This window comes from Haliotis rubra, unplaced genomic scaffold, assembly GCF_003918875.1.
Source record: "Haliotis rubra isolate DU_JTF1 unplaced genomic scaffold, ASM391887v1 Scf1099, whole genome shotgun sequence".
Taxonomy (NCBI): domain Eukaryota; kingdom Metazoa; phylum Mollusca; class Gastropoda; order Lepetellida; family Haliotidae; genus Haliotis; species Haliotis rubra.
In genome coordinates, this window is record NW_025765002.1 from 217,267 (window position 1) to 240,700 (window position 23,434).

The 23,434-nt window shown below is 39.4% G+C and overlaps 1 protein-coding gene across 1 annotated transcript in view; it reads right to left on the reverse strand.

The window, feature by feature from the left end:
- Positions 1-547: 547 nt before the first annotated feature.
- LOC124283989 overlaps positions 548-23,434 on the reverse strand; it is a 45,053-nt gene continuing 22,166 nt past the window's right edge. The window contains exons 2-3 of the mRNA XM_046720036.1: positions 2,138-2,441; positions 548-1,255 (exon numbers count right to left, since the gene is read on the reverse strand). Of these exons, the coding sequence (XP_046575992.1) occupies positions 659-1,255; positions 2,138-2,428 (888 nt within the window). The 5' untranslated portion in view covers positions 2,429-2,441 and the 3' untranslated portion in view covers positions 548-658. The remainder of the gene's footprint in view (positions 1,256-2,137; positions 2,442-23,434) is intronic.

Genomic DNA, 23,434 nt, shown 5'->3' on the forward strand with positions numbered 1-23,434 from the left:
TGAACATCGATCTACGAAATTGGGATACGATGATATGTGTCAACCAAGTCAGCGAGCCTGACCACCCGATTCCGTTAGTCGCCTCTTACGACAAGCATGGGTTGCTGAAGACGAATTCTTACCTGGATCTTCACGGTTTCATGAAAAGAAAATGTGTAGAACAGCGGGTATGTAAATTGTTTTCTTTATAAAAGATAGGTAGAGTATGGTAAAGGAGAACGGGTCGTCTTTATGATAAGGGAAGTACAACGTGAATGTTGCATTATGACTAGTTGCTCACTAGTGGGACATAGGTTGATATATCCTCTGTTTATGTTTGATGAGCCCCAAGGAACATTAACATACACAACCCATGGGCACCGAGGGACCAGTGAACACATTTATCTTACCGAACACTTCAGTGTTATCGGACGATACTAAAAAGTACCGGAATGCAGCAATTAGCCAATACAGACCGAGTACTATAGATCATGTGCAGCATTGCATTATGACAATGGTGCTTGCAGCGGCTACCACAGCCTAGCTGGCGTCAGACAAGACCCGAACATGTAAGTAGTTCAGTTTATTGATCTTACATTCCTCGAAACAAAATATAGCACACTTTGTACACGTTACCCATTTTACCACTGTTGTTCCGGAATTCGAAAACATCAAGCATTTATGTATCTATTGGATCGGCCACACTGTTAAACCTCCTCCTGTAGACATAAACATTTTTCTTCAGCCATGGAAAGGTTGCCTTTTCTTGAAGTTGCTTGCTCGCCACAATATCAGTATCAAATCCTTTGCTCGATAAAAGATTCTGTACATACGCCAAGGGTCTGTTGTTTATGTGTTGAAGACCTCCTTGACCAGGCACTGCCCAGCTCAGTACTATGCCTTTCTTTGCGTGACGCACGATGTTGTCAATGTAGACGTCTTCAGACTTACTTGGAATATGTTCTGCCACCTCCAGACTTATGATCCAGTCGTACAGCGGAAGTCCGTACAGGGGAACCGTTAGATCAGCAAACTGAACTACTCCACCGCTTGTTTCCCGCCCATAGGGGGCGCCATCAAAAGCATCGTATGCACGAAGTCGATTGGTCGAGTCCAGAAACTTCTTGTAGTCGCCCGGACCATCCCCGAAACTCGCAACTGTTTGGTTTTGAAAGAAAAGTGCAAGGTAGCCTGCCAGAGGTTTGTCAAACAGATGCTGCCCACCTGTGGATGAACTTGAGTGTTTGCACCACCCGCCAGTAACAGCAACAGAAGACTGTTGGAGAGGAATAAACAAAGCTTAAGTTATTGGTACACAAAATATTCATTGACTATCACTTACATTTTCTGACACATTGACGTCTTTGGAAATACGGACCATAATCCATTATGTGAATGAGCGAGTTGGGTGTTTAAACGAGGAATTTCAGTGTTATCATTTTGTCTCTGCTTGATGTGGGCTGCAACCCACGGACTGGGGAATGATGCTGATCAACCTGGAAACATTCAGTACGAACTGGTGTAGAAGGTCAACTCAGTCACCAGTTCAAATCACCCTAAATTGTCAAGGGATTGATTTGAGCCTGCTACACCGGTGTTTACCAAAAGTCGCAACAGGTTGTCGTAATATATCGTGATATACTCGCGAGATTTTGTTTGTCAACAAAAGTCTGCTTGATGATTTCAAGCAGGTGAAACACGCCTGTTGTGAGAGGAGTCTAACGGGATCGTCTGACATTGTTTTCCAATTCGCGTAGATCGATGCTCCTGATGTCAATCACTGGATTATCTGGTCCCGACCGGAATATTTACAGACAGGTGTCATATAGCTCAAATATGGCCGTATGTTGCATTAAACATTTAACAAAAGTAGGTAAAGGTCTCTGAGACCTGTTCTCCCAAGGGCATGTGCTTCTGATGGGAGAAACCGATGGGGCACAACAGGCTCACCTTTTGGCGAACCTCGGGTATCATCAATAGGCTGTAGCGATTCAAAACCACATACCCATGATGCAGTATGAATTGTACAATCGGCTTTGATTTTAGGAACGATTTCTTATTGCAATTCACAGTGTTTAGCCGCTTTCATTCATTGCAGACATGAATAGCCTTCGTAGATAAACGTTACCGAAACATTTGCAAGAAAGCATATCCTTACCGTATTGGATTTTGTAGTCATTTCGATCATTTTACAACTCATAATCGCCAGTTCTCTCCTCGCAGTGTTCAGTATCTCCGACAGCTTATTCCTCTGTTTTCTTAACCGGTCGGCTGCCATGAAACCACCTTGGTCGGCTGCCATGAATCCACCTTGGAATACTGACCGTTCATATGCAGCTGACCTGGAATTGGTTAGGTTAGCCATGGGAATCCTAGTGGTGAAGAAACCGATGATGGCCAGTACTGAAAGTGCCATCGCTAGTTTGACGAAAGTCCTTTGTTGCAACATGGCGGACGTGTAGCTGGAATGAAACAGATATCGTTAAAGGTCTTTTCCCTCTGGATAATGTAATTATACATGCTTTTTGTGTCAAGTGTAGCACTAAAGACAGCAATGTCACAAATATTTGTCGTTGGTTTGTTGTTTACGCCTCACTCAACAACATTCCAGCTATATGGCGGCGGTCTGTAAATCCAGGACAAGACAATGCAGTGGTCAACAGCATGAGCATCATTCTACGCAACTGGGATACGTTGACATGTGTCAACCAAGTCAGCGAGCCTTACCACCCGATGCCTTATCATGGCTCTAACCACTACACCACGGAGGCGGTCTCATAAGTAAGGACGTAACGAAGACATCTCCACGGACTCGTGAGTAAGCAACTTGAATCCAAGAAGTTAAACATGATTATTCCAGACTCCAGATGGTAGGGTGTTTGTTACAAAAGTGAACAAAAAGTGAACAAAAAGTGAAAATGCAAACGAACACTGAAAACATACAAGTATATAAAAACATCAAACTTGCACAGACAGTGTCTTAGACTTACAGTGAGTTAGGCACAGCAAAAATAACTTAGTTTCTGTTCTTGCGGAAACCTAATGGATACTGGGTAATGTAGGTTTCCGCTAGATTTCTGTATCCAGAAACAGACAATGCGAGTTTCCGCATAGTTTACAAAACTGAAACTAACAAATCTAGGTTTCCGTCAAGTTTCTACAACTGAAACTATCATTATGCGTTTCCATTTAGTTTCAGTTCGCTGAAACATTCATAGCAAAATGACTTAGTTTCCGCTATTGCGGAAACCTATGGGATACTGGGTAATGTAGGTTTCCGCTAGGTTTCTCTTGATTTCAGCTTAGATGAAATGGCAAACTTAGCTTTGTGCTGTTCCATTGGGTGACTATATTTCCTTACTGTTACATTTGCAAGATAATTTCTATATACAGAATCCAGCTAGGGTCCATGCACGAAGCAAAAGTACTGTATGTGCCGTAGTCCCTAGTATGTTGATCAACCTTCAGGTGTTGGCAATTCATAGCCCATTTTTATACTGTACCGTTAAAGTGTTTATGGTTACATGCCAGTTTTTAGTGTACATTTGTGATAGACTAGTTATTTTACTGTCCTTTGAAGACAGGTAAGTATATAAGTTTGTTTTTATTTCATGTACACATTTACAAATTTACGACTTTCATAGTCACGATATGGCTGCCGATGTGACTTTGTGACTCACTCACTCACATTCTGCATACTTGTGAATGTACCATTTAATATATTTTACACGAAAAACAACAAACACAGTAACACAGTCACTGTTATGATTCATCTCTTTCATTATTTTGAATAGCTCACATTTCAACAGAACTCAACAATGTATGTATGTGTGCGTGCGTGCGTGCGTATGTTTGTATGGCCACATCAAGAGGGAATCAGCATTCGAGAACAACTTCTGTATGAATATGCAAATACAAATATGTCAAAACCCTACAACATTTTATGCATATGATGAAATGAGGTCTACTAGTGCAGGCATAACATATTTGCTGTGGTATTTATTAAACAGATTTCAAATTCAAATTCAAATGTTTATTGTATGAAAGGTCATGGGCCCATATACATATACATGAAGTGTACATTTGAAGCTGCCTCAATGTATCTTAGCATATACACACTGACAATCTCACATAATAAAGACTTGGCAACTTGCTGACAATCATGAAGCATACTGAGCAGACAGCAATCCTCTGATCTGGTACATATGAAGCAGAGCCTGAGTTGAGACATTTGTTTTGCCACACAGAGAAAGGGGAAATATATCCAAGTTGATTACAACAAGGCTTGAACCAGTCCACAACCGCAAACAGATGATGTATGCTCTACTTAAGATCTGTGGGTGAATATGAAGAGTCCTGGTTGATGTCTGGCACAACATCGTTGCCATCCTCATCATCCCACACAGACTCTGCATCATCCTGCAAATACAATACATAAAATGCTTAGTAAAACTACAAATACAGCCAAAGTAACACATGTATACATATTCAAAAACATCTGATCACAATGAAATTATAAAATTTAAACGACTAATTTGTAGATGTAACCAAAAGATTTTTTTCACAATCACAAAGGAAAGATCTGTAGTATACATGTATATTGTATATCTTCCATTGGACTGACTGACTGAGTTTGGTTTTACGCCGCTTTTAGCAATATTCCAGCAACATCACGGCGGGGGACACCAGAAATGGGCTTCACACATTGTACCCATGTGGGGATTCGAACCCGGGTCTTCGGCGTGACGAGCCAACGCTTTAACCACTAGGCTACCCCACCGCCCCTCTTCCATTGGACATGTCACTTATTTGATTGATTGGTACCAGAAAATAGTAGCCAACCCAGTATTCTGAAGCAAATTGTGGTAATATTTATTACTGTTACTGTACTCATATTCAAGGTAACATCTACTACCAAATCGCCAATTGAAATCTAAGCATAGGTAAAACGGTGCATACATATTTTAAATAGATACGAATCATGTTTAAACACTGAATGTAACACCTGATTATATATATGTGTGATCTTATTCAAATTGAAATGACCAACTCAGCTGAGAAAAGTATACAAAACCTAACATTTCCCATGAATGAAAAATCGTGGGTATTTCTTAGTTTTATCAACCCTCTAAGGAAACATTCACAGCAATATAATAACATAAAATATTATTTTTTAAAGTGACCTTTACTTTAATTTAAAAAACGGTAAAATGTGTAACAACTTATTCACTTTCAGTTACAGTTACATATCTGATATACAATAATTAAATATATTCATTATTGATATATGATTGATAGCAAAGGGACAGATCAAACTGAAATCCTTAAGTGAAACCTGTGAAGTGAAGTATCTTTGACGACTAACCTGATGAGAAACTGCCGTCCATTCCAGACGGATTCCTTGTTTCCTTGAAACAAACGACTGGCAGTGCGGACAGAAAACTGGGTCTTTTTCTTTGAACTGAAAAACATATCAACTTATGATTATACACTGGAATCCACGCACTGTTACATTTTGAGTGATTATATTTTTCACAAAGATAAAGAAATTTATTACGTGTATATGTATCTATTTAGTGTTGTTTTTGACTAAATGCTGATGAATAAAAAATATTGTTTTAAGATTTCCTTTAATGAAATTAGGAGCATGGTATGGTGTAACTATAAATGATTGCCAAGCCTCTTGTCAATCTCGAACAAGTCAGTGGATCCACAATACGTATCTGTAAATCAAATAATTGAAACAATGATTCTTTTAGAAATGTTATACGTGACTTGTGTCAATGCATTGTAAGGCTAAGAGGTTTAATAATTGATTACACAAAATATTACACAAAGCTATGAGTGTAAAGTATATGTAATAATTGTTTTAATGGTTATAAAATGATAAAAAAGATGAACTGGTATAATTGGATAAATACCGCCATATAGCTGGAATATTGCTGAGTGCGGCGTAATACTAAACTCACTCACTTAGATATATCGAGCTGACATTACATATAAACTAGTAATATATACTGCAAAATTAGATAAGTAAACTTATAATACATGGGAATAGTATACGTAGACCTAGGTTTAGAACTGAAAAGAATGATCATGATATAAGCATGTCTAATACACTTGCATGTTTTGAGCTCAATTGGTAAGTTACTTACATGATGAAGTTTTACGTCCAGCAGAAATATTTTCGTATATTGCCTACTCCTGACAGGGTTTTGAAAAATCACCTATTTGCCACTAACACAAGTTCTCATGAGTAGGCCTCATGAAGCTCGATCAGGACTTTTAAAGTAACGTGAATATGTATTCAGATTTATTCACTGCTAATTATCTCTAGGCCTATATCTTGATGCTTGACACTGAGGAGGAGCAATTAGTGCCCATAATGCGATGAAAAGACCCTTAAGCCCATAACAGCCCACTGTTGTCACTTTGGGTACTCACATTCAATCTGCTCATTTCCACCTTTCACGGTCCCCTTTGATGTCGGCAATGTAAACAAATAAAACAATGGCGACCGGATGACGTCCACGCGAGACTACCTAAATCATTATAAAAACACAAAGCTGACATTTTATGTGTATAGTGTATGTTTATTTTGTTGTATAACGCGGAAAGATATTGTCAAACTGTAATGTTAGATTTAGATTAAAAAACAACAACAAAGTGTTTTTCCCGTGAGTCTTTGCGAGACGCCATTTTCACAGCCGCCTCAGTTTCCCTCAAAGCACTGGAAGTGAGAATTCGCTACCTGGAAAAGAAAGATGGAAATGGCTGCGAAAAACTCGCAGTATCACGACCCTGCCAGGTAAGACCAAGTTATTTTGTTGTCAAATAACGTTTAATGAATTATTATTTACTTTACGTACAGAAATCCGGATTGGTAAACAAGCTAATCTGTCGAATTACAGCCACTGGCCATAGGTATTCGTCAAATGGTTAATGACCGCAAGTTTGAATCTTCCTGGGTCACAGGAGGGGTCATCTTGATAAAGCTCAAAGATGGCAGGGTGAGAAAGGTCGCAAACCCCACTCAGTACAAGGAAGCCTGCGATTCCACGAAACTTCTGACAACTATTAGTCTTAGCCAAGAGAAGGTCGTGAAATCATAAAATAAACGCTCATTGGCACAAGAGATTCCGTGCTACTTTGTATAGTTAACATATATGTGGTGCTTTGCCTCAGCATGCATCTAGTTTGTTAGTGCATGCAACGTTGACATGATCTATGATCAGCATGTATCATGATCATTTCAAAATGGGTAACAATTTGTCATGTTTTATTTTAACGCAACAAGCCCAACGTCTTCGCCTACACGCAGTCAAGATGCTTTGCATTATTCCCACGTGCAGTTAGCAATGTTTTCACTCGCTGATGAAGCGTTTCTATACAGTATATGAGTGTCTTCAGCTTATTCTGTGCTGAAAATGTGTTTACGTACAATGTTTGTCTCCCGACCGGTGTCATGATATCATCTGGTTGTCATGTGTTACGTCAGTACAACCGTTCACGTCCTCGCCGAGTTACAGACAAGATGCTTCTCATGTTTTCCACGTGCAGCGTTTGATATCAAAACTGGGTCATGAGATATCAGCGTTTACGCCCTCTGACAAAGTGTTACCATACCTCAGTGTCCTGTGCGTCTGCGACATGTGTTTTATGTGTTTTGAATTGCAGGTTCTGAAGACCTCAATAAAGTGATATGAATTTACGAACATATCATGTCTTACCACACGTGTATTGATCTATAACGTCACCAAAGCGTGTGACATTATTGCAGTACTGTGTATTGTGCGAGGTTGTCCATGGAACCATGAGTTTGTTTAATGTATGCTGAGTGTCTTATATTGTTGGTTATCTGTTGTTTACACATGGAGGTACAAAAGGGTAACGGTCTGGTAACTATGTGCATAGGATGAGCTGCTTGATATGACAGATATGTATATGTGTGTGTATGCATGTATATATTCGCAGGTGTGTGTGCGTGCGCGCGCGTGTATGTATGTATGCGCGTATGTATGTATAGATGTGGGTATCTATGTGCATGTGTGCATATGTGTGTGTGCATGTATGAGTAAATGTTATGAATCTTTCCAAGGATTAATTTGTCATTCTGTATTCAATCCAGTTATACTACTTCTATGCATAGCTGTCAATTTTCATAAAGAGTAACTTACTTCAACAGTTGTTTGATATCCCTTGCATACTTATCTCATTCCGCTATCTCTCTCTCTAAACATATTTTGTCAGGTATTATCCGTCCTCCACATTTGTCTTACGTAACAGACGCTCGTGCATCCTGAGCTGCATGCAAAGCCGAGATTAAGACGGGTCACCATACAGGTTCAGTAAACAGATGTTTTTTGTTCCATTTTCCACTGTTCCTTTTTCTGTTACAGATGAAAGATTCTACCTGTAACCTGATTTTATTTTTCGTTTATTTAGATTTTCTTACCTTAGTCGGATTATCTACTCGGATTTCTGTCAGAGAGATACATTGTTCAAGTTATCTACTCATTAGCAAACAGATATGTTTGCCTTTTTCTCTTAACAAATCAATAGCTTTAAATACACAATTAAACTGCTTTTCAGTTGTATGTCGGAAATTAGATCAGTTCTATTTTCTCACAAGAGAACCCACCCAAGCTATTATGATTAACTTATTCGACAATGATTGATATTGTACAGTACAGACAAGTGGTGGGTTCTTTTGTTTGTCATATTCAAAACAAATCTGCCAATAAGCTTAAAAATGTTTCCTATTCTTTACTACTTCTTTGCCTATACAATGCCAAAGTCACCTTGGTAGCGTCTCTTATTCTCTGATTTGCGGTGATATTCATCCTCACCCAGGTCCAACTAAAAATAATGAACTAAACATAATACACTTAAATGTGCGTAGCCTTAAAGATGAAATTGACATACTTGAGGCAGAGTTCGGATCCTACGACGTCATATGTCTTACTGAGACAGGGTTACATGATGGTATTAGTAGTAATGATATTTTAATTCCGGGTTTCCATTCACCTCTCAGAAATGATAGACAGAGCAGGGGCGGGGGTGTCGCAGGTACACTGTAAAATGAGTTTTGAATATATGGAGAATTTAACTTTAGCCGGGCTTTAGGCGATGTGGATAAAAGTAAGATGTAAAAAAACGGAATTAATTAATAGGAACGTTCTATCGGGCAGACAAAACAGAAGCTTACTGGGATTTAATCGAAGATTCTATCAATAACGCTGTTGTTCTTAATATGGACACAATAGTAGTTGGTGACTTTAATATTAATTTACTTGCAGACACAAGTTATAAAATTAATCAATTACAACTGCTATTTGGACTAACACAACTTATAACTGAACCTACAAGGATTACACCCAGTTCTAGTACATTAATTGATCTTATTTTTGTTTCAAGTGTTAGCACTGTACTAAAATCGGGTGTTTTAGATCCTGTATGTAGCGATCATTGCCCTGTATATGTCACCATAATGAGTCGATTGCAAAATCGATTAATTACAAGAGAAAAATATATAATTATACTCTAGCTGATTTTGACGGTATTAAAAAATGCCTTATATACTCTTGATTGGCATGCTATCTTTGCCTCTGAAAATATTAACCGAATCGCAAGCGATTTGACTGGTGCAATTCTTAAATTATGCGATAGTTATATTCCAAATAAGGTCGTTACGATAAGGCCCCGGGACGCCCCCTGGATGAATAGTGAGGTACGTAAATTGATTCGTAAACGCAATCGCCATCATAAAATCGCAAAAAGGCGTAACTCATCATCTGACTGGGCACTTTTTTAGATTGAGTAGAAATAAAGTTATATCCGCGGTAAGAAATGCAAAGAAGATGTACATGAATAAAATTGATGAACAAATAAATAATGAACATGGTACAAAAACATGGTGGCGTTTAGTTAAGAATTATATAAAAAGTAAACACACCACTAATATTAATACTTTTCCTTCGATAATCCAAAACGATAAACCAAAACGATAAACTATACGATGATAGTGCTGATATAGCAAACATTATGAATGATTTCTTTGCAGACCAGGCAAGAGTAGCTGCTCCTAATAGGGATATTCCTGAAATTTGTTTAGAGGTAGATAACCCATTATGTGACTTAACACTCAGTCCGCAAGAAATCCATGATATTCTCTCCTCTGATGATATCATTAAAGCAATAGGCCCAGATGGTATAGGCAATAAATTTCTGAAAATGAATGCTAGACAATTAGCAGTTCCCTTATCTGAAGTTTTTAATCTATCATTAAAGAATACAGTGTTTCCTGATATCTGGAAGGAGGCATCAGTTGTTCCTATACACAAAAAAGGCAGTACAAATGAATGCTCTAACTATCGACCTGTCGCACTAACAAGTTGTGTAGCAAAGATTTTCGAAAAATGCATTTTTAAACATGTATTTAATTATTTTAGGGATAATGAAATGCTTACAAACTTACAATCCGGTTTCATGCCAGGCGATTCAACGGTTAATCAACTAACGTACCTGTATGACTTTATAGCGGGTGCATTAGATAGCGGTAAGGAAATTAGGGATGTATTTTGTGACGTAAGTAAGGCTTTTGACAAGGTCTGGCATAAAGGTATTATACATAAGCTAAGACGTTATGGTATCGGGGGTAACTTGTTGAAATGGTTTGAGAGTTATCTAGACAATAGAGTTCAGCGAGTTGTTATTAATGATTACGCGTCTGATCAAAGATCAATCCTAGCCGGGGTTCCCCAAGGCTCTGTCTTAGGACCATTATTGTTTATAGTTTATATCAACGACATCGTTGAAGGAATAAACAGCAATATCCGTCTCTTCGCAGATGACACATCACTTTATGCCATAATGAATGATCCTTATGAAACTGCTCTGTCTCTTAATAATGATCTACAAATGGCAAGTTACATTTAATCCTAATAAAACAGATTCTATACAATTCTCTCGTAAAGTTCAGCCCAGCCCAAAACGAAACTTAACAATGAAGGATGGTATTATTAATGACGTTAATAGCCATAAACATTTGGGACTTACTTTACAGCACGATTGTTCCTGGACTGATCATGTTAACTGTATCGCTAAAAAGGTTGCACCCATGGTAAACTGTCTTAGAGGTTTTAAATATCGTCTCTCACGTAGAACCTTACAAACAATGTACAAACAATATATCTTACCTATTTTCGACTATTGTTGTCACATCTGGGACAATTGTACCAAACAGCAAGCACTAACACTGGAAAAACTTAATCTTGATGCACTTAGAACTATTTGCGGTGCTGTTCGCGGCACGAGTCACAACAAAATTTATGATGAGACAAACTTCCAACCACTATGTACTCGAAGATACATCCAAAAACTAACTTTTTTCTATAAGATGGTTAATAATTTTACTCCAAAATATCTGAGCGATCTCGTCCCTCCTAAGGTATCTGACACAACAAGCTACATTTTCCGAGACCGCTTGAAGCTCCAAACTATCGATAGTAAAAGTGCAAGTTATGCTAAGTCATTTCTCCCAGATACAGTAAGATTGTGGAATTGTTTGTCTACCGATTATAGAGAAACGGCTACTTTGGGTAGATTAATGGGTCAAATAATAATAATAGTCAAAATTACTTCAATTTAAGCTTTGGAACAAGATTCTGTCAGATTATCCATTCACACCTCAGGCTCGGTTGCAGCGATTTGAAAGCACATAAATATCAACGATTTATATCTTCAAATCCCTCTTGTTCTTGTGGCTACTGTTATGAAGATCCAATTCACTATTTCTTTTCTTGCGTTAATTACACTGACATAAGACATAAAATGCACTTCTATACTAAAGGATATGACATCAAATCAATACTATACGGCCACTCTCATGGATCTACTAAAGGTAATCTTGAATTATTAGAATCTATCCATTCTTTCATTGTACTGTCAGGCAGATTTGAGTTGTAATATATAAACGAAATTGCACTTACTATTAAGCATTTTCCGACACTAATGGTTCTAACGTTAAAAGTGGCATGTTACAGTTTATGATTGTTACATTTCCAGAAAGCTATTGTTTATCGTTTGTTAATATCATGTTTTTCTCCGTACGATTATTATATCTATAATATATCTGTATTCCGGAGCGGTATTCATATAAGCACCATACTGCTTGTTTACCAATCCGGTTCCTCTTTTGGAAATAAATATGTTTAAACCAGGTATTCGTCACTATGCATTATTCGACTTACATGTTAATTTGGTGCAGCTAGACATATTCTTGAATTTATTCAATATCCGTCTGATATTGTTCATATTTTGCACATGGGTCATGAATCATCTCAGCTACAAAGACATAATTTCCGTTTTATTTTCAATTCAGTGCGTGTCATGGTTATGGCAATTTTTAACATGGCGGTCTATGGGGAAAGAATACACAATGTTATATATATGTTTCTCATGTAACTACAATGCGGAAAATTATGTATCTGTGACCAAGATGATTTCCTAACAACCTGCAAAATTTGATAGCCAAATATGAAAAACTGAATTAATGAAAATTACACAGCTACACTAAAATAGCATGCAAGTCTATGAGATTTTTGCCGACTGACGTATATTTAAGTGGCATGACTGTATAAGCAGTTTTGCTCGAACTATTTTCAAACGATGGTGAAGTAAAATAAGTCTATCTAAAAATATACTACAATTTTGAAAAATATAGCAAATAGATTATATATTAATGGATTTGTTTTATTCATTTAGGCTGTTGTGAGGAAACATGTGTCACGACTACTCCTGGAGGAAAAGATCACCCTCTCTTACTGAAGGTATGTGTTTATGGTACTACGAAATATAGACATAATTTCACTTTGAATATTTTATTATAATGCTTACCTATATACATTTTCACAAAATGAACCATACTAAAGTTACATTTGCAAATGGATTTGAATAACCGGTAACTTAATCATGATTTCAAATTGGACCAAATAAATCTTAACTTCACACCTGTGTGAAATTGCAGTCAAACTGACCCCTTGATTTTACAATACCGTAATTACTCCAAGGTTATGTCACATGAGATAACTAAACTCCATTCATCAGGATGTTTATGTCAGGCTGTTCACTTTCAGCAAAGCTGATGATGAGTCTGGAGACTGTATAATGAATGACCAAGGATGGTCAGCAGGAACATGTGAAGGTAATTTTGACCTATCTGTAGTGACTTTCATTATAAATAGTAAATAATTTCCAATTAATAGTGTAGAGACAAGGTTTATGGATGTCAACTCCTTTATTATGTGAAAACATGTTTCAGAGTGAATGCTTACCCCTTCGTCAGGTGTAAGCATTCACTCCGAAACATTGTGTTTTCACATAATAAAGACGTTGACATCCGTAAACATTCATGTCTTGTATTATTAACTTCTAAATACACCTCAGAGACTAAATGGTGTAAACATACAGTCACTACTGGGTGAATATACTTGTGCCTTCAACAATACGACTGACTGACTGACTGAGTTTGGTTTTACGCCGCTTTTAGCAATATTCCAGCAACATCACGGCGGGGGACACCAGAAATGGGCTCAATACGAACTGTAAGAGATTGAATATAGCAATTTGATGAAAATCTATTACTAGTACCATTATTACTATGTAGAAAATGCAATAAATGTTCAGATATATATATATAACCTATTACTACCTCTGTTCTGGGAAGCATGTAACTTCAGAGCATAGATTGTGTGTCCTCTTTAGAAAATAAGATATTTCATTCGGTCAATGAAGTGTGATGAATTGCATAATTTAAGTTTTGAGAAAACTAGTGCAAAGTGTGATTGTTCAATTCTCTTTTATTCAAACTTCCTTTTGGATTACTCATTTTAAATCATCCCTGGCATTTTCAGTTTCTTGTTGATTGATGTTTGTGTAATTTATCAAAATAACCTAGTAATTCGTTATTATCTGCCATTTTCAGAAACTTGCACAACGCCTAAACAGACTTGCATCTATCGATTGGCCAGATAGACGAAAGAAAAGGTAGCGACAACACTCACCATAGACATGACATCACCAGTCGTGAGTGACGAAGATGACGTCAATTAGTAGCATTCCGTCTCCTTTGTCTGGGAGTCCAGCAAGCTATGGCATACACGACGACACTGAACTTGGAAAGGATCTACACCTCCACTGCTCTCGTCATGGCCAACGTGAGGACGAGGATGAGGCATCCAACCAACCGGAGGGATCTCCGCCCAGGGATGCCCCTTACTGGGCTAACTGACCAACTCTTGCAATATAATTGAATTTATTTTCAATTTCATAATGTAATTTTTATTTTATTTTATTTTTGTATTGTAAGCTGTATGTTGTGTTATTATATGATGTATATCATAGTGGATGTTTGGCGATAGTTGTGACAGAGTGTGTGGCTGAATGCCAAGGCGTGCAAATAAATGTCCTATGCAGGTATGTTTTATTACTGTGTTAAGTTGTATGTTATTGTTATTTTTCACCATTAGCATGATTTTTGAAATAAATCTCATATCTAACATGCTATTTCAAGATAATAAGTGAATGAAAGTTTAACTGATGAAAAATTACTACTTTGTTATAAATGATACATGATTTCTTAAACTGGATTGAGTTATGCCAAAATGTTTTTTAGTGCTTTTTTATATTACTAGTTATATGTATGATCTTTATTTGCCTGAAATGCTAATTCATATTCATGTTGAGAAAATAAAACCATGAATCTTATTATTTATTCTGTTTTTCTTTAAAGTTTTTCTTTAACAAATTGCTTACATTGTTTCAACAAGAGTTTATGATATGAATAAAGAAGAATGGTTAAATTTGGCTCTTTGAAGCGCTAATGAAAACCTGTGAACCTGAAATTGAAACCGGTAACTGAAACTATGCGGAAACTATGTCGGATTGTTGGTAACTGAATCTACGCGGAAACTATGTCGGATTGTTGGTAACTGAAACTATGCGGAAACTATGTCGGATTGTTGGTAACTGAAACTATGCGGAAACTATGTCGGATTGTTGGTAACTGAAACTCTGCGGAAACCTGTTGGAGTCTTATTAATAACTGAAACCTTGCGGAAACCTGATGGATTCAAAGTTAACTGAAACTCAACGGAAACTTGTTGGAGTGTGGGTAACGGATACCTTGCGGAAACCTGTTGGAGTGTGGGTAACGGAAACCGTGCAGAAACCCTTAGAAAGTGGGTAATTGTAAGTTTCCGTTATTGCGGAAACTCAATGTAAAAGAACGGAAACTCACTGGATTCTAGGTGGAAACTTAAGTTTCAGTCCGCTTTCCACCAGGTTATTTTTGCTATGAGGGAGTTCAGTTTTGCGTCGCCTTTATCAATATTCCAGCAATATTCCAGCAATATCATGGCGGGGGACACCAGAAATGGGCTTCACACATTGTACACATGTGGGGAATCGAACCCGGGTTTCTTCGGCATGACGAGCGAACGCTGTAACCACTACCCTTACCTCTCATACCCTTACCCGTGAAGATCCCAGTTAGAATTGGTCTTCAGCAACCCCTGCTTGTCGTAAGAGGCGACTAACGAGATCGGGTGGCCAAGCTCGCTGATCCAGGGGTTGCGATGTTTTCCATGTGTATTTAATAAATTAAAAGGCGGCTAAACACACATCAACGAGTATGTCGTTTAACAACAAACAAATGGTATCAAATACGTATACAGCCCTGCTTACCGCAATCGCATACTGTCCCCTCCGCGTTATCCGGGTATAGTTTATCCTAAATGCAGATACACAGAAGCTGATATCGGTTGACTGCTCTGTATTGTTAACGGAGTGTGTGTATACTTCACGCAGGATGTAAGTGAGCTAACATCGTTGAAATCCAACTATTATTAACAATGTTGTGAGGTGATATTGAACAAAACCCCGGACCAGTTCATTCTACTACAGGGAATGGACCAGTTCATTCTACTACAGGGAATGTTAAACTGTGAATCATAAGATAATAATGCACCCCTAAGACATTAAGGAATTGCATCAGATTAGATTTGCAGTTTACTCTAGAGTAATAACCGTTAGGCATGGGACAGAAAGGCGTTTGACCGTAGGCTATGAAAAGTAAAGACCGAAGACAGTTATATGACAAACAGCAAATCAGTGGGAAGGGGCGAGTCACCGAAGGGTGCAGCCCAATACTCTTCCAATCACGACACACGGGAGTTTAAGGTCAGATACAGTTTAAACGAAACCAAAACGATATGTTGGAACATGTGACCAAGATCGGACTAGCCTCGAACCACTTTTTAAAAAGACATGTTTAACACTGGGAGAGCTGAACACAATTATGAAAGAAAGTGGTTTCAAATAAGCTCCTTCAAATTAATGTGGCTTCGTGCATTACATATCGCCCGTTGACGTGTATCATGTTGGACTTATGTGACCACTCACCAATGAATGTGGTTCTCGTTGGAAACCTAAACGAGGATTTGTTGAAAATCAATGTCCACAACCAGCACGATATACACGCGAGTGTAGATTGAGGTAATGTTATTATACAGGCATCACATATTGCTCCAATATCGGCTGACTGCGAAACCGTAGAAAACGTTTAAGACTTTAGCGGCGATATCTGTGACCACGTGAGTTTGTTACTTTTCAGATGTATTTATTTAACTTGCACTTGTTTTAGTATACAAGCAGAACTGCACGTCGGTCAGCAAAGCTGGTAACGCCCTAACATTAGCACTCGTACATTATATTAAATATTGTGTGCCCTCCAAACGAGTTATACTAATGCTAAGAGACAAGGCCTGCATGGTTGATCAGCGAAATCCGACGAGGATTCCATATTTACGGAAGCGTAGTAGGGCCACGCTGAAATTTTTTTTTGGTCTTACTATCTCCTACGTAGGACTTACTATCTCCTACGTAGGACTTAGTATCTCCTACGTAGGACTTAGTATCTCCTACGTAGGACTTACTATCTCCTACGTAGGACTTAGTATCTCCTACGTAGGGTATCTCCTACGTAGGACTTAGTATCTCCTACGTAGGACTTAGTATCTCCTACGTAGGACTTAGTATCTCCTACGTAGGACTTAGTATCTCCTACGTAGGACTTAGTATCTCCTACGTAGGACTTAGTATCTCCTACGTAGGACTTAGTATCTCCTACGTAGGACTTAGTATCTCCTACGTAGGACTTAGTATCTCCTACGTAGGACTTAGTATCTCCTACGTGGGACTTAGTATCTCCTACGTAGGACTTAGTATCTCCTACGTAGGACTTAGTATCTCCTACGTAGGACTTAGTATCTCCTACGTAGGACTTAGTATCTCCTACGTAGGACTTAGTATCTCCTACGTAGGACTTAGTATCTCCTACGTAGGACTTAGTATCTCCTACGTAGGACTTAGTATCTCCTACGTAGGACTTAGTATCTCCCGTAGGGACTTAGTATCTCCTACGTAGGACTTAGTATCTCCTACGTAGGACTTAGTATCTCCTACGTAGGGACTTAGTATCTCCTACGTAGGACTTAGTATCTCCTACGTAGGACTTAGTATCTCCTACGTAGGACTTAGTATCTCCTACGTAGGACTTAGTATCTCCTACGTAGGGACTTAGTATCTCCTACGTAGGACTTAGTATCTCCTACGTAGGACTTAGTATCTCCTACGTAGGACTTAGTATCTCCCACGTAGGACTTAGTATCTCCTACGTAGGACTTAGTATCTCCTACGTAGGACTTAGTATCTCCTACGTAGGACTTAGTATCTCCCTACGTAGGACTTATATCTCCTACGTAGGACTTAGTATCTCCTACGTAGGACTTAGTATCTCCTACGTAGGGACTTAGTATCTCCTACGTAGGACTTAGTATCTCCTACGTAGGGACTTAGTATCTCCTACGTAGGACTTAGTATCTCCTACGTAGGACTTAGTATCTCCTACGTAGGACTTAGTATCTCCTACGTAGGACTTAGTATCTCCTACGTAGGACTTAGTATCTCCTACGTAGGACTTAGTATCTCCTACGTAGGACTTAGTATCTCCTACGTAGGACTTAGTATCTCCTACGTAGGACTTAGTATCTCCTACGTAGGACTTTAGTATCTCCTACGTAGGACTTAGTATCTCCTACGTAGGACTTAGTATCTCCTACGTAGGACTTAGTATCTCCTACGTAGGACTTAGTATCTCCTACGTAGGACTTAGTATCTCCTACGTAGGACTTAGTATCTCCTACGTAGGACTTAGTATCTCCTACGTAGGACTTAGCATCTCCTACGTAGTACTTAATATTTCCTGTAGGAGATGATCGATATACGTTTATATGGATTAATCTGAAACGGTCGACTCAAAGCCCCAGACACGCGCACAATCTCCTGTTTCACTGTTTCAGTCACTGTAAGAGTCTACAGTCATTCGTTTCGGTCACTATTAGAGTCTACAGTTATGTGTTTCATTTACTGTTAGAGTCTACTATCACGTGTTTCAATTTACTATTAGAGTCTACTGTTTCCTTCACTATTAGAGTCATGTGTTCAACTAATTGTTGCACATTAGTACTGTGTTGGACCGACTGTTATACTTTACTGCCTTGCGTTCAGTTTGCTCTACTATTACGCGTTGCAGTTAGTTCACTGTTACATGTTGCACTTTGTTACACTTTACTATTATGCATTGGATGTTTCAGAGGTCGTTGCACATGAATCATAATCTGCGTGTACAGACGTGTCTTAGACTATAGGTGGCAATCTATGTGTACGTATCCCCTTATATTTATACCAATAACTAATATGACAATTCTTTGCCTTTTTGAATTTCGTATTGTTTTACGCCGCACTCAACACTTGTCCACCCCAGTCAAGTCAACCTGTAAACAATTACGAATAAAACCGCAAACGAGCGTTGCATCCGATCCAACCTAGCCCGGCAAGACAAGCAACAACTTGCGGAGGTCGTGTTATAACCCGAGTTTCATATCACAACCTCACCCCAACCATCCCACCCACCTCTGTGTGTGTGTGTGTGTGTGTGTGTGTGTGTGTGTGTGTGTGAATAGATGTATGTATGATAGATTAAACATAACCATACCCAAACCTCCATAACTGCAATTAGAACAGGGTCCACGTCACCCTAACGTAATACACACACAATAACACTGTACAGTAACACTGCGTTAGTGTCATGAATATTCACTGACTCACATTTCGACTAACGTCCTGCATAGCCAAACATTTCTCAACTTAATAACCATCCTTAAAAAGGATATATTAAGTCCTACGTAGGAGATACTAAGTCCTACGTAGGAGATACTAAGTCCTACGTAGGAAATACTAAGTCCTACGTAGGAGATATTAAGTCCTACGTAGGAGATACTAAGTCCTACGTAGGAGATACTAAGTCCTACGTAGGAGATACTAAGTCCTACGTAGGAGATAGTGACCCCCAAATTTTTTTTCACCGTGGCCCTACTACACCTCCGTACATATTAGAGAAAGACTAGAAAAAAAACAAAAATTTTACAAGAATCCAAATGACCTTATGAGGTACAAAAACAAAGAGTGAGTGAGTCGTGAGTATGGTTTTACAACGCCTTTGCAATATTCCAGCAATATCACGGCGGGGGGCACAAGTAATGGGAACACATTTTACCCATGTGTGTAATCGAACCGGCAGTCTAAGTAAACGTTGGCTCAGTATTACTCGTTACACTGCTATATACTGAGTCTAAAAAAGCCTAATCAGACAACGACTACTTGTTAGGGTTCGGATGGACTTACAAAACGGTTTTTGAATTTTCTCTTCCCTGGTCGCTGACACTGATCTATCAACAAACGAAAATCCGCATAAAACACAGATATTTGACCTGCAGTATATACGCTTATGGGTTTCTAATGACATGGTTACGATTGGCTTATATTTTCGCAAGATGACATCCTTAAATATTGACAAAAACGCTATTTCCAGCGACTGTTTACTCATTGAGTGCATCACTCGGAAGCGATCGTGCGGAAAATGGCATTCGGAATCGTTCGAGTGTTTGAGGTAACGGTTCAAACGGTATGTATGAATGTTAACCTTCGCGATTTGGTAAGCTGTGTTTTGGTCAGTCCAAAAGGTTAGCTGACGCAACCTTCTACTAGGTTTTGTTAGACTCAGTATAGCAGTGTAACGAATAATACTGAGCCTAAGTTTACTTAGACTGTCGAACCGGAGTTTTCGGCGTGACAAGCCAACGCCTTAACCAGGCTACCTCAACCGTACCCAACAAAAACAAAGAAATAACGTTAACAATCTCCGAAAACAAGCAAAAGAATTCCATTGTAATCTTGATGGCTGTTTATTAACTGTTTCGAAAGAACATTATTTAAACTTTGGAATTTGGTGCAGTAACGACCACAATGTGTCACTGGTGTTCCCCGGAGACTGTCCATCGAATAAATATTTGTTGTTTGCCTGCCACAATCTCTTCTCTTAAACCCATGACCTGTTAAAAGATGCACATCGGATTGCACACATTATTTATTACATGTATATCATCGTCTGAGTACAAGTGAGAACTCCCTGAGAGTGAGTGAGTGAGTTTGGTTTTACGCCGCTTTTAGCAATATTCCAGCAATATCACGGCGGGGAACACCAGAAATGGACTTCATACATCGCACCCATGTGGGGAATCGAACTCGGGTCTTCGGCGTGACGAGCGACATTATAAGTTGTTCACTGGTCACGAGGGGAGGCATGGGTTGATGTACCCTCAATGTTTGTTTATGTTAAATTGTTGAACTTTTTTTCTTAATTAAATCTTAATTAATCTAATGAAGTTATTGAGAGTGTTCCCAATTCCGTTTTTCTATAGCGTAACCATCTGCATGCAAAATTTCACGAAAATCGGTCAAATAGTTTAGGAAATAATCAATTTTTAGTGAGCATGGGGTCGGTCTGCCGAAAGGCTGACAATCCAACGTATTGTCGTACTTGTTATATATTATCGAGGCGAGAGGTGTTTTTAGCCGAATGAAACGCAGGTCTCGGCAGGTCTCGAAGTCATCACCTCGCTACCGTCTCAGGGGTTGCTTTGAGCGAGCGCCGTGGACGAGTGTAAGTGTGTGCGACTCTCGGCTCCAGTTTCCAGTGTTTTTGCTACTTCATCTACGACCGGTTACAGTCCCACTCTGTATATATACTCTATTTATAAAATAAAATTTAATTGGTCCTCAGTCAATGTTTGATGCAGATATTTTTAAGCTGATGAGGTTCAAGTTTTCGTATATACTGAGTCAAAAAAGAAACTTCACAAAATGTAATTTGAACAATAATTAATAATTTTTCTCTGATGATACATCTATGTATCCGAAATGGGATCCCTATCTTTCGACTCTAGAAAAACGTTAGCAAAGCCCACTCAAACCCATCCATTCGTCGTGCAAATGACGTTAGTGCTAAATCAGGTTTTGCAAGTGCAGTTGATCACCTGATCTTCGCATCGAAGTTTTCTTCATATGCACGTGTTTGCATTGGCCTCAAGAATTGAAAAAACACTTTTAAACCACAGTTCTAACGGTACTTGAAATGCCGAGTTTGTCAAATGTGCAAAGTGAACGTGCCGTTGGCATGTTGCAAGTGGGAAGATCAGTTACTGACGTCGCAAGAGCAATGGGATGCAGCCGTCGTACTGTGTATGACTTGCGAGGTCGTCTACAACAAACTGGCACCACTTCAGATCGCCCAAGGTCGGGTCGTCCACGTGTGACGTCACGAGCAGAAGACCGTCAAATCGTCCTACGTCACCTACGTGACAGATTTCTGCCGGCTACACGAACCAGGGCTGAGATGTTTAGAGGTCGACTGTCCTCACAGACCATTCGAAATCGGTTGCGGGCTGCCAATCTTCATTCTCGACGTCCATATCGTGGGCCAATATTGACGCCGTTTCATCAACGTCAACGTCTGCTGTGGGCCCACGTCACCTCCGATGGACCCAGAGAGACTGGAATCGAGTCGTCTTTAGCGATGAATCCAGGTTTACCCTCAGATTCGCGGACGGCAGGCATAGAGTCTGGAGACGACGTCGTGAACCCAATGTTGTGTACAGGAAATCGACAGATTCGGGGGCGGAAGTTGCATGGTGTGGGGTGCTTTCTGTGGGAACAACCGTTCCCGACTTCTGGTCATCCGTGGAAACCTCACAGCTGCTGCTTACCGCGACCAGGTGCATACACCTGAACTCGTTCCTTTCATGGCGGCTCATGGCCCAGGTCTACAGTTCCAGCATGATAATGCTCGGCCGCATACCGCCATGTTGACACGAAATTTCCTTCAAAACGCTGGAATCAACGTCATGGACCGGCCATCGAGGTCCCCTGACCTTAATCCAATAGAGCACGTTTGGGATGCACTTGGAAGAAGGCTTCTCGGTTTTAGGAACCAACCTCAGAATTTGCAGGAACTTGGCGCTGCCTTGCAACAACTTGCTAAAGTTAAATGATGACAAAACTGAGGTGATGGTTATTGGATCCAGGCAAATGCAAAAACAAATTACCACCAAAACTGTTCTGGTAGCAGATGCAGAGGTACAAGCAGTGGACTCTGTTAAAGACCTTGGAGTTACACTTGACTCACACCTGGCGATGGACACTCATGTAAATCAACTCTGCAGAATATGCTTCTTTCATCTACGAGCCATTGGCAGAATACGCCATCTCATCAGTCGTGATGCAGCACACGGTCTGGTCCAGGGACTTGTTATATCAAGAACTGATTACTGCAATAGCCTCCTTTTTGGTATTTCTCAGCAGCTGCTATCAAAATTGCAAAATGTCCAAAATACAGCCTCCCGAATCATAAGCAGAACTTCAAAGCGCTCACACATAACACCTGTCATGAAAAACCTCCACTGGCTGCCTGTTAAATCAAGAATTGACTTTAAAATATTGTGTTTTGTCTACAAATGCCTCAATGGCATAGGCCCAGAATACTTGAAAGAACTTCTTACCCCGTACACTCCAGAAAGACAGCTCCGTTCTCAGAATCTGAACCTACTCTCTGTGCCTCGGTTCAAACTGCAAACTTTTGGAAGGAAATCCTTTGTCTGCTCTGCCCCTCTACTCTGGAACTCTCTCCCTATCACCATTAAATCAGCAGTTGACTTTTATTCCTTCAAACGACTTCTCAAGACTCATCTGTTTTCACTGCATTATGACTAGCAACTAGTCCCTTATTGTATATATGTATATTATCCACTCACTTTGTTAGCGCTTTGAGCATGGGCCTTGTGCATGGAAAAGGCGCATTATAAGTTCACATTTATTATTATTATATAAGGGCAATGGCGCAGAATCCCCAACCACGTGTTCACAAGCATCAGGCAGTCGCTGAGGACACGGTGTTTGGCAGTGGTGAATGCGCGGGGCGGCCATACACGATATTGAACTG